The 17,847-nt window shown below is 39.9% G+C and overlaps 1 protein-coding gene across 10 annotated transcripts in view; it reads right to left on the bottom strand.

Moving 5' to 3' along the window:
- The window catches only part of Cald1 (caldesmon 1), a 188,233-nt gene that overhangs the window by 35,282 nt on the left and 135,104 nt on the right, over positions 1–17,847 (bottom strand). For all 10 annotated transcript variants that reach the window (XM_008823448.3, XM_017795691.2, XM_029558848.1 and 7 more), the window contains one exon: positions 2,156–2,302. In XM_008823448.3, the coding sequence (XP_008821670.1) occupies positions 2,156–2,302 (147 nt within the window). The remainder of the gene's footprint in view (positions 1–2,155; positions 2,303–17,847) is intronic.

Below are 17,847 nucleotides of genomic sequence, written 5' to 3'. Positions count from 1 at the left end.
TTGCATTTCCTACCCTCTGCCCTTCCTTGCTTCTAGACAGGGCCATGTGACCAATAATTGCCAACGGAATGTGAGCAGAAGTGATGTGTCCAGGCCAAGGCAACTGATGAACAGATGTGTACCCTTTAATGTCTCTCACTCTGCTGGTGTTCAGGAGACTCTGAATCCCTAGGGGCTGACAGAGTCACAGGAAGAAAGACAGATGGAGATACTTGGGGCTTGCTGATCAGCCAATCTAGGTGAATCAGTGAGCTCCCAGTTCAGTGAGAGACTGTCTCAAAAAGTAAGGTGGAGAGCACCTTATTTATCACACAGAAATACTCATAGTGGTCCACTACACTGCATTAGAATACTAAAATGTGTGGCTTTCTTGTCAGAGCAGCAGCAGCATTACTGTAACTAAGCTAGATGATCTGCCTTCTTTGTCCAGATTTCCAAGAATAAAGGGCTTCGTGTCCTTTTCTACAATGGATAAAGAATGGCTAAATGGAATGTTTATTTTTAAAAAAGAAAAAAACCCTCTCAAACCCAAACTGTAACATGTCCATCATCTCACTCAGTCTTTCAGGATGCTGGACACTGCCCAGGCCAGGGGTGTTGGCCTCCACTGGCAGGAATTACCCGTCATGTGATACTAGAACTGTGAGCAGAGTTGGAAGCATGTGTCTTGCAATGTTTAGAAACTCCATCAAATTTCATGGTTCATACCAAACTTGGCTCTTCTAATGTTCAAGTTCACTTGGTTTTGGAAAAACACATTTCATATTTAACAACAAAATACGGCGGAGGAAAGCCTAGCTTCTAAGCCTTTTGGGCCTTTTTGGCTGTTGCTGCAGGACACTGTCTCCATGAATTAACCACATAGAGGTTACATGTCTGTGAAAATATAAAGAATTGGGAGTTCAAGGGGGAAAGTTTATGTATATGGCATTTGGATCAACTGAATTCTAATATTTTTTAAAAGGTGACCCAGTGATCATACCTGTCACATCCTTGTTGTACCCCCCCCCCAAACTAGGAGCTAAGAACCAAGGGACAAGGTTTCTACCTTCTACCCAGCCATTACGTTTTCTTATTCAATTTGTCTTACCTGTCAGTATTTGTAGGGTCCCCCTAGAAAATGAGCCAAAGAGGCCATGACCCTTCCCTTGAAGATTTTTCTAAATAGACCAAGTTAATGGAACAACATGCACAAAATATAAGAAACTAAAACCCAAACCACACTCAAAGTCCCAAAGTGTAGTGTTGTTAGTAACTATCCCATACTTAAAAATCAAAATTATTTCTCATCCATCCCCATATTGTATCTTTTCTAGACCTTGGGACATATAAATGATGTTTCTTAACCATTAACATAATGAAGCATGTGACCTTATTTCTATGACTAAAGTCCTATTAGAAGACGTTGAAGCTATTGGGTCCCCTCAACTATTCTGATCTATACTAGAGCCTAATGTAGTAAGAAACTTATTGAATTTGAATAATCACATTAAATTAAGCAGGTCTGCATCTTGTTAAACATTACAGTGATCAGAGAATACTAACTCTGTAGATTGAGAGAAGGAAGACATTTGGAATTTATGTCCACCTATAATATTCAAGTGTTGTCTGTTACTGGTAGACACACAAGACTCTACTAAACCAATAAATCTGTTCAAAACGTATAATAATATGTGAAGAAATGTAAAGAGTTCCTATTTAAAGGTATCTTACCATACTTAAGATATTAAACTATCACATTATGAAATAAGATAAAACTCTTCACTTCGGATATGTTCAGGGGATGGGGATGGTGTATGCAGGGAATGGTGGTGTCCTACCTAAAGTCTAACTTACATCATCCAATCTGATTTGTTGCCAAGAATGGCCATAAAATGAAAAAAATAGATTGGAAACAGCTGAGTTGTGGCCAGGTGTAATGGCTCGTGTCTGTAATTCTAGCACTTGGGAGTCTGAGACAGGAGGACAGCTGTGAGTCCCAGGCCAGCGTGGGCTACAGACTAAGAACCTTTCTCAAAAAACTAAAACAACCAACCAACCAAAAATGGCTGACTGAATTGATCTGAGAAAGGAGGATTTGCTTGACAAATTCAATTCAACGGGAAAGGCTAAGACACAACCCGGAGACCTTCCACTGCAAAGAGGAAGACAGTACCTATTCTGGGCATGGGCCTCCACTTGGTCGGTCACCTGTCCCAAGGATTCTTCCTCTTGCTTCTGCCGCAGCCTTTCTTGTCGGGCTCTGCGGCGCCGCTCCCGGGCAGCCTCTTCCTCATCATCATCATTCCTCTGATAGGCAATTCTGCAACATCACAACGACAAAGTCCTGAGCATGCCAGCTGACAAGTATTTCCATCAATGTCTTGGCAGAAACACCATCAAACTTGTCTACTAATGAACTGAATAACATGATCTAAAAGGATGCTTTCCTCAATTCAGAGACCCGATCAATTAATTTCCAAAGTTCTGAGTTAAAAAAAAAGCATTAATACGATAGCACAGAGGATAATCCACATTAATCAAATAAACTAGAATACACCAAAGTAGGCTGTCTTTGGACACTGTGGGCTTGCATATTTAGATTTCTTTACTAAGGTTGTTATCACATGCATGATTTAGAAGTGGAAATACAAAGTATTAAACTCAAATAGTCAAAACACTTATTGAAGAATTCAGTACATTGTGTGAATTAGAGTCGGCACTGTCACAAAGATCAGAAATATATTAACTTACACCACCAAGCTAAGACTTTTGTGTCAATGCACCAAAGTTGTCCATTAAAATTGGGTTGGGTTTTCTTTTTTTCCTTCAGTTACTTTATGCTGGGGAGGGTGTCATAGATTATTGGTAGGTGACTTCAAAGTTGGTGCATTTTGAGGAGGTAGCAGCTACCTCAAAGGATTTGTCTTGTGTGCTAAAATATGCATGCATTAGTATCCTGAAAGCCACATGGTGTGGTGTGTGTGCAAGTGTGTTTTCATGCATGTGGGCACATGTGTATGTGTGGGTGCATGTGCACATCTGTGCACATGCATGTAGGAGCCTGAAGTTGGTGTTGGGAGTCTTCTTTGATTGCTTTCCATCTAATTCATTGATGCGGGGTCTTTAAGTTGACCTCAGAGCTCACGGATATGGCTATTTTGGCTAGCCAGCTTGCTCCAGGGATACCCAGCCTACTGAGTGCTGGAATTACAAGTGGGCCACCATGCCTACCCGGCATTTATACGAATTCTGGGGCACTGAACTCCAGCCTTCCTGCTTCTACAGCAAGTACTTTAACCACTGAGCAATCTTTCCAGCACCAAAGCAAGAGGCATCCTTGAGTGGGCACAGACTCTTAATTCTCATATAATGACAAGGTCAAATTAATTTGCAAAGTAAGGAAAAAATATCAGAACCAAACAATTCATTTTTTAATATTTTATTTTTATTTTATGTGTATGAGTATATTGCCTGTGTGTATTAAGTGCATTTATATTGTACAATGCACATGAAGGTCGGATGAGGGAGTTGAATTCCCCTGGAACTGGAGTTTTTAGCTGCCATGTGAGTGCTGGGGATCGAATCCAGGTCTTCTGCAAGAACAGTCAGTGCCCTTAACTGCTGAGGCATCTCTTCAGTTCAGAACCATACAGTTTATATCAACAGTCCACAATATGTGACCAATGGTAGTTTATTCATCCTAGATTTATTAAACGGGACATTTTCAGGCTACCTCTAATACTTTTATCTGTATCATCTTCCTACCTTAATACTAAGAATACTATAAATGTTTAAAAATTCTAAAGGTTGGTTCATGTGCTTTTGTTACTTCAGAAAATCTGACTTCATACTAAAATCTGCTAGTGTGCAATACTGAAATGCCAATATAAATACAGCATCACTTAGTAATTCTATAAAACTGGTAATTTTCCACAAACATGGAGGGAAGTGTGGTGTGACGGGATTAATGTATGACTGGATTAGGAGTCAGAAAACTTGGTTTCCAGAATGATCTCTTAGGAACATGCGGTCCTTTGGTTAACCTGCTTAAAGTTTCCTCATCCCTAAGTGTGTGACAGTCAAATGAAATAATGGCTATGTTAGGACAGAGCATTATAAAGTGTGTTATCCTGTTGTTCATTGTTTGGAAAGTTCAGTTAAGGAGTTGTTTAGTGAAGAAAGATGAATTCAATTTTAGACTTAAGTTTGAGGTGACAACATGACATGATGCAAATGTTCTCTTCTAATTCAATCACTGTGTCGTTTACAGAAGAAAGCCCTTCCCCGTGGTTTGGCTTCAACCTTCAAATTCTTGGCCTAATATTCCTTTGGCTTATTGCTCAGTAGTCAGCTCTAACCACAGCAGAAAGGACGAATCCTTAACAACTGCTCAAGCTAATCAGCAGAAAGTCTTCATTGAGTCTTCTACACCTTCAGACCAGTCATGAAAGCATGTCTTTTACTTGGCGTCTTCTTCTTCCAAGACAAGCAGGATGCATAAAATACCCACATGGGGCACCCCCATGCTAAAAGCAAAACTCCCTTTCTCCTAATGGCATCAACTTTAAGCCTTTGTTTCCAAGTTAGTGTATCTGAGATATTACCACCTTCCTCCTTATGTGGTTTCATGGGTGCTGGTGGCTTTTGGCTGGGACACGAACTAGTTTCACCGCTGTGGCCAGGTCACACTCAGCTTGCCTTTTTCTTGGATTTCTCACTGGAGGAATGACCTGAGCAACGGGATCATCTCTACTGTCTCTTCTAATCCTTGCTATATGTAGCTTAAAATCTGTAGACAACCACTCTGTTTGTAGCTCCTTTCCTAGAATATAGTCACTAAAACTTGCTTTGGAAGGATCTGTTACTTCTATTAATAAAACCTGTTTACAAAGTTAAAACAGCAAATTCAACAAAGGAACCAACATGGCTTCACAGTGTTTTCAATCACAGCACTCTCAGTTGCTTGCTTAAGAACCTATCAGTTGGGGTTGGTGAGATGGCTCAGTTGGTAAAACACCTGTCAAGCAAGTGTAAGGACTGGAGTTTCAATCCCCAGCACCCATGTAAATGCTGGGCAGGCATGGTAGGTCTGTGACCCCAGCATTCAGAGGGTTGAGGCAGGGAATCCAGAGCAAGCTGCCTACGTAGACCAGCTAACTCTACAAGCTCTAAGTTCAACTCAGAAACTCCACCTCAATATATAAAGTGAAGAGGGATAGAGGAGGACACCCAACATTTAGCTTCCACATGTGCATGCACCCCCACAACACCTACACATGTGAACACACATGCATACATACGTACATATACACGTACACTAAGGACCATATCAGTTGACTTTATAAGTGAAACTGAGCATGTGCTGACTGAATTGGTATGTATAAGAACCCATCAACTGGGAAACTGGCCCTCACAGTGCAAAGCAAATGAGTTTGTCAGCTTTTAGGCATTGCTCAAAGCAACCTATCTTTCACACTTCTACCACAGGGTTATTTTTCCTTCAAAATAAAATATTCAATTAATCGTTTATTGTTTCTGAAAGTAACACACTCATTATTTTTTAAATCAGACAATAGAAACTTTATAGAGCAAAAGTGAAAATCAGCTGCTTGAGATCACATCATGGAGACACGACATGATGAAAATTTGATGTATTCTATAGGTATTTTCCTAGCTATACATATATATTTAATAAAATGGGATCATGTTATAGGTCTTATCTCACAAATAGTTCCTTCAGCTTACCTTACCTATAGCTACATTTAAAAAAATATTATTTTTATGTGTATGCGTGTATTGCCTGCATGTAGGTAAGTGCACCGTGTCATGCAGTGCCTGTGGAGGTCAGAAGAGGCTGTTGGATCCCCTGGGACTAGGGTTACAGATAGTTGTTAGCTGCCATGTGGGTGCTGGGATTTGAACCCGGGTCTTCTGCAAGAACGACCCATTGTTCTTAACTGCTGAGCCATCTTCCCAGCCCCATTCATAGCTATGTTTTAACACATTCACAAACTATAATGTCAACAGGGACAGTATCTTATATATCCATACATACAAATTATGCCCATATATTATAGCATAGTTTTTTTCTACTACTGAATATTTAATATTTTTTCCAACTTTCCATCCCAATAAGCAGTGTTGCAAAGGACATCACCACAGATACCTTTTACTGTCTGTGCCATTATTTATTTAGGAAAACTTCTTAGAAGTGTTGAGTTTATTAAGTTGATGGTATTTTCTCTGGAGGCTTTGATGCATGGGATAAACTGTCTTCCAGAAAGGGAATGTCACTCTCACAATGTATGGGCATATGCATTTCACCATCACACAGGACTTGTCCAGAAAGACAGACAAAGACCCAGGACCCTTGATGTGTCACAATGCTCGCAGTAGCTCTTTATGTTCATGTTCCGTTAAGACAGAATGCTAACATCTCTGATTTTCCATATGCCAGCATTAAACTTATTTGAAATGCCGCTGAGTAGTAAAAATCCTACCTAACTAAGCACCAAATGATCATAAAAGCATAACAAACTATTTGTTCCCTCTGTGAAATTTCAGCAGATGCTGATGTTAACCAGTCCACCCATGTTGCACAGCATGAAGATGACAAATGTTCCCAGATGACTCAGAAGTCCTGTGGGATCCCAACATTCTATGAATCATTTTAGAAAGACAACTACATTTAACAGAGTTTTAATCAAATGCATTTTAATGTTATTTATTTATTTTTTAAATAACCCGATCATCCACAAATAAAGTACTAAGCAACCCCCTATTAAGTAGGATGATTGGTCAATCCATCAGCTCCCCCTGCCCATGCTGGTTGTAGGAGGGTTTATGATGGAGTATTACTTTGCTTCTTGGTAATTGCCTTAGCTTGTGTCTTGTCACAGACATCAGGAGAAGGGATCAACCTTTCCTCAGGCCAATGCTGCTGAGAGCTAAACTACTCAGTGGCTATTTGGGAGAGAGGCAGTCTATTGTGCATATGTTCATGCATGCACATGCATACCTATGAATAAGAGCAAACAATCCCCAAAGTCCCTAATAATTATATGCTATTTGATTGTGTCTGTGGCATAGAAAAGTAAAGGGCTGGGATTTCTTCCATCCTCAGAACCATTACTTACAAGCCCTGGTGTTACATGATAAGAAAAAACAGATCTATGCAACCGGAAAATGCCCTCATGGTGCCCCGGTTGTTCCAACTAAACTAGTTTACATCTTCAACACCAGAGTTCTTCTGCCTCTGTATATTCAAGTCATAGGATGAGCATGTTAAATTCTGGACCTTTCAGATGGAAAATTCCAATAAATAAAAGCATGGCAGACCTGATATACAGGGAAACCACGGAGGATTCAGTTTCTTTATATCAGGGTGGCAGGAGCTAAATGTGAACCAGGTGAGGGGAAGAGAAATCAGCAGAGGTTTCTTCAGCAACACATTCTTTGTCTTGTTGCCCCTGTGTTCCTCCCATTCCACATTCATCATAGAATATTTCTCAAACCTTGTTCAGCACTGGGGAAATTCTCATCATAATATCTACAGTATAAACTGGGCTTCATGGTGCATACTTGTAATTCTTGTTACTTGGGAGGCTGAGGCAGAAGGATTATATGACCATCAGTCTGGAGGACTCTGTGACACCCCATCCCAAAATAAAAATTGAAAAGTGGCTGGGGACGCAGTTCAATGGTAGTGTTTACCAGCATATGCAAGGCCATGAGTTTAATTCCCAATACCAGCACCAAAGAAATAAAGGAAGGAAGGGAGGGAAGAAGGAAAGGGACAAAGGAGGAAAATAGATCTATAGTATGATTTTTTTGAAAATATTTTTATTTTTTATGTGTACGTGTGTATTGCCTGCATGCAGGCAAGTGCACCCATGTTGTGCAATGCCTGCGGAGGACAGAAGAGGCCATCGGATCTCCTGAAACTGGAGTAACAGACAGTTGTTAGCTGCCATGTGGGTCTTCTGCAAGAACAACCAGTGTTCTTAAGCGCTGAGTTATCTCTCCAGCCCCTAACGTATGATTTTAAAAAAATATCCCTCCTCCCATAGTTTGAAGGATGTTGTTTTTATTTCCTTTCATTTTGTCTTTATTTCCCAACTTGCTAATTTTCTGGTTTGAAACTAGAGGACAGCTTCATTAAAGTTTTCAAGTGAGATGCTGGCAATAGCATTTTATAAGCAAAACAAAATCTGTTCACAGGAGAATATATTTTAAAATATATAGTAACCACTTTTATTGAAGGCTAGGGGCTGATTTTATTCCACGTTTAAGAGCATTAAAACTCAGAAAGAGTGAGAGGGACTATAGCAGGACAGGACAGTGAGAACAATGAACTTACTTTGATGTTATCACCACAGTACTGCTCTGAGCAATTAACTGGATAATAAAATATATCAAGCATTGCATGTACAAACTTGATGCTCTGCATGTTTAGACATGTTCTATGTATGATATAGCTACCATTTTATAATTGAAAAATTAATGATATGTGGATGACTTGTCAAAATCACTTCCTTGAGTCATGCTGGGTTTTTTTTTTTTCAGTTATTTCTCAATAGGATTTTATCTGTTACAAATAGTTGGTTTTACCTTCCATTTTATCTATTGCATATAAGGCATATGTTTCTCTAAGGTAGATACTTAGATATAGAATATTATATACTCATTTAGATTATTAAAAATCTGCAAAATTTCCCCTTACAGTTGTTGTTCTAGTCTATAGCCCAATGCTCTGTCATTTCAAATAACTACATTGGATTTGCAAACATTAAGATAGCCCCCTGCTAAATGAAAGCTCAGAAAAAGATTAAATTTTGGGTGCCTTGCACAGCAGTGGTTTCTAATGTTTGAGAATGAACATCCTTTATGACATCAAGAAGAAATTCTGATATAACAGTTGCTTCTACTTTCATTATTTATTAGATGTTTTATAATATATGTATTATATTATACATAAAAAGAATTTGTATGCTACATGGTAGTGTAGACTATAAGCCATACACTTAGGAGGCCAAGGTAGGAGGATCAGGAATTTGAGGTCAGCCTGGGCTATACAGCGAAACCCTGTCTAGTAAAAACAAAACACTCCCTCTCCCTAATCAGCCACCAAGAATCAGTATCTTACAAACCATTGCATCTATATATTTGAGAAACAGTGTGTTTTATAATAGACATTTATCATATTATAGAAAATACTTGGTATGTTTATGAATTTGGGAATCTCTTCTCAAAACTACCACTAGAGAACCTCTGCTGGACTGAAAGATTTTAGATTGCCACTAAGAAGATTTGAACTGTTACCTTAAAACCCTTTCATGTGTTCCAATATTCTTCACGTCTAGTTAGCAAATACATATACAAACCCACACATAGACCTACAGGTTCAATGAGAAAAAAAATCACAAAATAAAGAGTCTCAACATATTATAATGAGGCCTAGTTATAAATACCCTGCTCAGACCAAAGTTTTGGTCTCTGTTTTCCTTGTTTAGGCTATGCTCCTACATCTTAAAGAGAATGCTACACCTAAAATATCAACAGATTCGCCAGACAGAAATTTGGGAGGCAGAGGCAAGCGAATCTCTGTGAGATCAAGGCCAGCCTGATCCACACAGTGACTTCCAGGCAGGCTGGGACTAGGGATATCCAGTCAAAACAATGACAACAACAACAACAACAACAATAAATTTCAACAGATTTAATAAATTCAATAAACCTTACCGAAGTCCACCATTTATGAATTTATAGCAACTTAGAAGCCAGCAGGGAGTTGGCTGGACTGCACCATCAGCTCTGATATTTCTGCATCTCGCTGTACCTCCACTTTTATAGGACTAATGGTTAAGAGATTTCAGGCTTGTAATTGAGACACCATTGTCCTGTTCCCAGCTTTCTACAGCTATGTACTTCCCATGCAGGCCACACCTAGGAGGGAGAAGACCTGTGCCTCACACTCTCCAAGGACAATTTCTTAGCCAATTATTATTATTATTATTATTATTATTATTATTATATTAATTATTGGATCTACCGATGTCATTGTCTTAATCAGGGTCTTAAGATGGTATTTGATTTAAAGAGTTAAAAAGCTTGTGTGTGTTGAAAATACTCTCATCAATTCTCAAGGCAACATGACTCACACATACTTTCATTATTCTTTTTCATGTACCCAAAACCCCAGGGTTTTTCTTTCATAATATGAGATGCAAGCAGATTCTCCAAACATCTAAATAGCACTATAAATTACTCAAGCACTCTAAGCAAAATCAGAGACCATCTGTGATCAAGAGGGAAAATCCCGAGCTACTGCAATGAGTGTATGTGTCTAGCTGACTTATTGCACCTTTGAAAGTTAAAAGATGTTTATTGAAACATTCCAGGCTCTTAAATGTAATTTTACTTATACGTAGTGCCTACAAAATATTGTGGTTTCATTTAATGCATTTAATGTCCAATTCTGAATTTTTTTCCCCATGGAATCTGTAAAAGGAAGGCAATTAAAAGTTACAATAGGGGCTGGAGAGGTGGCTTAGCAGTTAAGAGCACTGACTGCTCTTGCAGAGAACCTGGGTTCAATTCCCAGCACCCACATGGCAGCTACAAACCATCCTTAACTCTAGTTCCAGGGGAATCCGAAGCCCTCTTCTCACCTCCGTGGCACTGCATGACATGGGTGCACCCACATACATGCAGGCAATACACTTATAAAATAAAAATAATAAATAAAATATTTTTTTAAAAAGTAACAATGGAGGGGGGAAAAAAAACCAAGAAAATAAAAACATTTTCAGAATACAGACAAGTCAACCGGCTCATGTGTGATTAACACAGGAGAGAGTATAAGAAAGCCTTCTTGATTCAGAAGATTTTTCTTTGGTGGGGTTAGGAAAGTAAAATGTGCTGTATTCATTATAGGGTTCACTGATATATCACTATTGTACTTTTACTGGTATCAAGGTGCACAGAGAGATATGGCACTTTGATGAAAATTACCCAGGAAGAGACATATCTCTCACTTCATCTAGCTCCTCCTTTCACCTGTGTCCCACCTGTTTCCCACACATGAACATATTTGAGTCATTAAAGTTTGATCACCAACCATATATTTGGGTTCTCCATAATAAAAGATGGTATATTTGAAATTTTCCATGTTTATGTTCTTACACACGCCCTTACAAGTTACCACCACCAGCAGCCCATCATTTGTTTCATATGATGATGGCATCCCAAAGTTGCACACATTTCTGTAACCATAGATCATGAGGGAGGGGCTATGTGTTACAGTGCAGGCACAGTGAAAAGAACCCCTCTCCTTAGATCTAAATATCCCATGGCAGGCTGGTTCTTTGTATCATTACAATTTCAGCATCCTGTAAGACCAACAGATCAAGTATGACTTATCATATATGATTAAAAGAGCTTTGGGGATACTGGGAGTTCTCATTTTGACTTTCAGTCATAGGAGATGTGAGAATATTCTAGAATATTCATATCCAACAAGCAGATCCTCAAATTGAAGGGCGCATGAATCTATGCACATGATCACAGGAAGTTTTAAAATGAAAAATTCTAATTGAGTTCATTATTTTAAATGAAGAAGGCTTTTATCACGAATTACACTGTATCTGCGAATGAGAGTGTAGCATTGCTAGGTGTGGTGGCACATGCCTTTATTCCAAGCACTTGGGAGGCAGAGGCAGATAGATCTGAGATCAAGGCCAGTCTGGTCTACATATGAGTTCCAGGCCACCTGGGGCTACAGGGAGACCATCTCAAAAAAAAGAAAAAGAAAGAAAAAGAAAAAGAGTGTAGTGTAGCATCCGTTTTAAAGAATAATAAAGCCAACACACACACCTGCTACCAGCGGCTTATTAGGACTCATATGTTTTTAATCCCAGTCCTACCTCTCTTCACTGTCTCCCCTACCTGAATTTTGAGATATTTTTATTACTGTCTTGGTTTTCTTTATAGTCTCATTACCATGGCATGTATTCTTTAACACATTTAAAAAGGTTTACCTGTTAAAAATTTTATAACAGTTACGCATTCTGCAATTGCTCTTTTTTACACATTATATCTCTGAGATCCATCTGTATTTCTAAGAATACCTGTACTTTATAAAGATAGATGAGACACAAGCATGCTTTCTAAGTATCCCTTGAGACTATAGTTTTGGATGGGACAAATATCTAAGGTCTTATTCAACTGGTGCCATTTTCTTGTCTTTTTCTTTTTTTTTTAAGAGTCCACACATAACTTGTGATATTCAATAGAAAATAAAACGATGGAATCTAGATTTACTTTCTTACTGAGCTGTTATTTTTCTCACATTTCTTTTCAAAAGAAAGAATGCATATGATTAAATACAGATTTTGGCAGAACAATTCCATGACAGTTTCCTGAGATAAAGAGAAATCTATTCATTTCCTCACAAACAGGATTGAATTTGCTCCATCCCATCTACCCCACCCCATCAAAACAATAAGCTTGCTCAGACACAAACATTCACTTTTTAATTTATACAATTTGCAAAGGGTAGGTATGGAAAGAGGGTTGATGTTGGAGGAGATATATGTGACTGCTTAGTTGGTACTGGAGCTAAACTGTGGTTGAAATGAATTAAAAGGAGAACGGGAAATGATTTAGTGGACAGGAAACTAAATGAGCCAAACTCATTCCTCACTTTTCACTCTTAACGTTCAGCTGGAATAAATGCAACTAATGCAGATATTTCAACTTCTACCTGCGCTTCATAAACATCTTTCCTTCCTTTCCAAGTGAGGATTCTTTAATAAGCACCATGAGTAATGAAGAGGAATCTCAAATAAATATGAATTTATGAAAATAGGAATCTTAATGACCCTGGACTTTAAAAAGTGGCAATCAAAAGTTAATTGGAAAAAGAAGTAAAATAGGACTGAGGATGTTCTCTGGCTGTCAAACCTTTGAAAGGGCCATCTTGCTTTAATGTTTCTAGTACATGAGCAATAAATACTGAGCTTAGACAATTTTAAAGTAAAACATGATAGCTAAGATGCAGGTGGCAGGTGCTTATGACTGGCAATATCACATTCGCCAGCTCTCTCTCTTGCATGACGGTCTAGACATGGATATACAAGTGACTGACACCTGCTCAGACAAGGGTGTAGGGAGATTCCCACAGTTCCAGAGACTGACTTGGCTGCATCTGGCCACAGGTGTATCAACAAGCAAATTCTTTTCACACCCAGAGACAATCTTCTGGAAACAGGCACTTCCATCTTCTAATGGAAGTCACGAATTCACCTAAGATAAATCTTAGAGTGATCTGAAAACATTACTCCTCCCAAATTTAAAGGATTTGTGTGATGCAGTGAAAAAGAAGTCTATAATTCCATGTGGTTGAGCTTCAAATTATGGTACCACTGTCACATGGGCAAACATTCGACAAAAGAAACAAAGGAATTGGAAAAAAAAGGAAAACAAGATTCCCTTAAATGGAGATTCTAGGCCTGTGACTAATTAAAGGGAATCCCCACAAGGGAAAGTGGTGTTGCAGACGTGCCGAAGGAAACGGCACACAGCGTGTGGACGCTGCTATGTTGTCACATACCCTGTGTCAGCTGAGTACACTGTCAGCATCTTCCCCAGACACACAGGCAGTACTTACTGTGGGGAAATTTATGGGTAATGGATTTTCATAACAGACCTCTAATGATCTTTCCCTCCCTGAAAAGTGCCCTCTGGAGCTTTCTGCTTCCATTCTCATTTTCTTTAATTGGAAAAAGATTTACTATTCATTTCCTGCTTTCCATTCTGGTGGCACAGCCTCCCATCTTTCCCCTGCCTTGTGTCTCCCATCCCTTTGTAGGAAACAGTTCTAAGGTACTGATAGATAAGACTGGAGCACAGCTAGTGAAAGAAATGTCTGTTATTCTAACAAGAAAGCATATTGGGGCGATGACTACCTCCCTGACTCGAGAGCATCGTGCAAACTCATCTAGAATCCTCCTGTTGGCTTGCATAGACCCTCCACATGCTAGAATTTCAGAGAATTTGTTTACAAGTAGAGGTAAACCTTGAGTGGAGACAGGATATGGAAAATGAAGGGCCACATCCTGGATGCTTGGACCACCGGAAAGAACGCTTATCCTTGAAGGGGACCTGGCAGCCACCACTGCTCTGGGTCCAGTCTCCCTGTGGCCAGGAAAGGAAGTCAAGGAGTCCTCTCTGCTCTTGTTGGGTTATGGCCCTATCAGGAGAAACTTTATGTAAGACAGGACTCAAAATGGAGGAAGATGAGCTGACACTCATTTGTGACTTGGTAAAAATCCAACCTGACCAAACAAAGTCAAACCAAAGAAAACCCGTTTCCATGCTTAAAGACGCTCTTCAAGTAAACACAGAAATGTGATCATTTTAACAGATGATGTAACACTCAAAACTAAACACTCATGTGTTTGTGCTGATTGAACCAAAGGTACCAACAGCTGAAGATTTGGAGAACTAGGCCTCTGGAGGAAGGGTCTTAACAGATATACTTGGATGTCACTTAGACTATATTGAAGAGTCCTCTCCTGGATCAGCAGATTTATATCCTAATAGATGACTAGCCAGGAAGTCTTAAGCTGTTTACTGAGCAGTCACGAAAGCGATCAGTGCTGTGGTAGTGGAGCTAAGACTTTAAAACTGTCATATTGACTAACTAAAAATGGCCATTTGGAGCACTGGTATCAGATTATGGGTTTCTCACCTTGTATATGTTCCCCTCTCTGACCAAACCACTGACTATGTGGAACCTGACTCTGTGGGAAGGCAGCTCAGTTCACTTAGGACAGCAGACTGAACCCTGGGCAGGATGTGGTTGCATGGGGACTAGATACTAAGGAGGAGGTAGAGGACATGGCAGATACCAAGGTGGTTTTGACTTGTGGTATGGGATGCTGGCTGATACTGCTTGTGCACTGACATCAGGTGGTTGGAATGAGTCCATCCGTTCAGAAGACACTGATGAAGCAGTTATTCTGTTCAAGTCATGGAGGGAGGAAGCCAAGAGGATCAACCGCCTGAAATGGAGTGTATAATCTGGTAGGGGAGCCAAGACATGTGCCAGGATGTAATGGCAGTTCAAATGTGGTAAATGTGAAAGGAGGCTTATAAAAGTGATTGAAAACTGGAGCAAGGAGAACACAGTTTTACTCAGGGATCGGAGAAGCTAATGGAGGGCTTTGGGGAGAAAATGGCATTTGAGCTGGATCTAGGATTGGGGGGCTGCATGAAAGGAAGAAGCCCCTTCTTCAGAGAGCTCATGGAACGTTTAAAGAATCAGGAATCACAGACATAGAAAAACAAACAATTCAGTCTGGCCAGGGCTCATGAGGCATGAGCTGCATTAATAAAGCTCCAGTTATGTGTGGTACAAACACAAGCACACCTTCTAATAACGGGGAAGAGCAGTCCAAGCACTATATAAATCTGAAGGAGAGAGGCTCCTTGTAAAGGAGGAAAGAGGCCTACATCTAGACAGTATACATGGAGGAGGATTTTCTAGTCCTGTCTCCACTCCAGGTGTTTCAACTCATTCTGCAGCTTTCCCCAGGACATAAAAGAAATTAGGGCCAGCTACCCAATATCACAGGCTCCATAAATCTTAGCCACAAGAGGAGCCTTCAGCTCAGCAAATCTTCATTAAGAACAGTAGTGGACAGAAAATTTCTCAAGAGCAACAAGCTAGGACTTCAGTTCTTTCTGAATGAACTGCTGTCCTTCTCACCTCCTCCACTGTCTTGCCCCCATTATGTCTACATAGAATTAAATCAGACTTTCATTAATTCTGCTTCTCTATCAGACTCCCAGCTGAGACCCATGCTGTGTTAAGGTGTTAAGAGCATAGGGACCTAGACGAACACAATGAGATGGAATTCAGGAAGTTATTCTCAATTCAAGCTCCACACTTTGAACATGGCAGCCTGGGATCTGAGCAGTGAGTGAGTGATGTGACTCACTCACTCAGTAACTACAATCCCTTACCTGTTGTCTTTCTAGCCTAAGGGCTTCTCAGGGTCTTCTGCCAATTAACAAAGGCCTTCAGTGGTAGAACTCGGGGCCTGCAAGCCAAATCCAGCCCACTAATCATTTCTGAATGTTGCTTCATAGTAAAGTAACCACTCTTATACTGTTTGTGGTTGACTCTGCACTTTACCTTCAGAGTTAAGATAAAGGACAGAGACTATAGCACCCAAATTTGAAAATAAACACTATTTGGCAATGTGTAAAAAAAAATATTGCTCTAACTTGGTTGTTTGCTGATCCTTGATCTATATCAATAGTTTTAAAACAAAATTTTGCATAGCAATGGAAATAAGTTGCTTCATTGTCTACTGAAAGGTTTTCCCTGGGAAATTTTAAATAGTTTAGAAATAATTTTTTTTTCCAAAGATAAGTGTGAGGACATGGTGATTTGGGTAGATTACATTTAAATCTTTTCAACAATAAAAGAAAAAAAATCGAAGGGGCTATTTTCCAAATTATTTCCCCACTGCATGAGTTTCTTCTGAAAATGAAAATGTTCTGAAGTTGACTATGGTGATGGGTTTGCACATTTGAAGTGGACAAACTGTATGATATGTGGATTGTATTTCAAGAAAGAAGATTACAGGTTAAAAAAGAAAAGCAGGTACATTCTCCCTCTGGCAGACACACAGCTTTGCTGAAAGACGCAGGTAAAGGGGCTGAGGAAGCCCTCCTGCGAGCTGCTGGCCCCACTGGCCCCTCAGGGCCCCCCAGGGTCCTGCTGCCATCTTGCCTTGGACCTGCATTGAGCACCAATTACCTTCTGCCTAAAGCTTCTGCAGAAATCCTTATAAGTCTAAGACTGTTTCACAAAGGTAGTTGAAACTAGATAAGTCTTACCAATCCACTGACTCGCTGAGAGAAAAAGGCCATGAGTCACAATGTGCTGCAATACCATCCTGCTGGGCAGAGCACATGTTCTTCCCTTAGGGCCAGTCACACATGAGGAGAGGTATCAGAGCCAGGAAGTATGACAAGCACCAGCCCAGCTTTATTTTTTTTGTCTTTTAATTCCATTTTCCATTCTCTTGTCTTCCTGCTTCTACTTCCAAGGTTCTTTAGTTCCTACTCTTCCCCAGCACCATCTCATCCACACCTCTCAAGTCCAGTTCAGATGCAACTTTCACCATGGAGATCCACTGGAGGAGCTCTTTGCCTCCTGGGAAGTCACTGTGATGATTCCAGGTGGTCTCACACATTGCTTTACTTGGATATAATCATCTCAAATCCTACCTTATCATATGTGCTACTTGAAAGTCAGGTCAAGTTTCATATTTTAGCACCCCCCTCCAATCCCACGTGTCTTTGCTTACTAGTCGTACTACATACACACCTTTAGTTCTAGCACTGGAGAGGCAGAGGCAGGCTGATCTCTGTGAGATTGAGGCCAGGCTGGTTTACATAGCACATTCCAGGCCAGTTGAGGCTACGGGGAGACCCCGTATTAAAAAAATAAAAATAAAAAAGGAATGTCTAACTGCATTCAAAAAAAGCACACGGCATTAAAACACTGAACAATGGCACTTGTGAAAACAAGCAGTCCTGGATGTGAGGGATTTCACCAAGGGTAGAAATGAGGTCTCAGGTTTCAGTTTCATGACTATAAAATGATGGAACAGAACCATATTAAACAAAAATAAGAGTGATGGCGGCAGCCTCAAAGCTAAGCTTGAGACAAAAGAGACATTAGAAACAAATACCAGAAAGAGAGCCCAACATGCTGCATTTCTCTCAAATCCTTCCCTCTCAAAGTTGAAAGCAACTGTTGGCCACAGAATTTCTCTCCGTTGTTTG

The sequence above is a fragment of the Nannospalax galili genome, unplaced genomic scaffold (assembly GCF_000622305.1).
Source record: "Nannospalax galili isolate Female #2095 unplaced genomic scaffold, S.galili_v1.0 scaffold307, whole genome shotgun sequence".
NCBI lineage: Eukaryota > Metazoa > Chordata > Mammalia > Rodentia > Spalacidae > Nannospalax > Nannospalax galili.
Note: the sequence above shows the minus strand (reverse complement) of the source record. Positions and strands in the feature narration are given on the sequence as shown.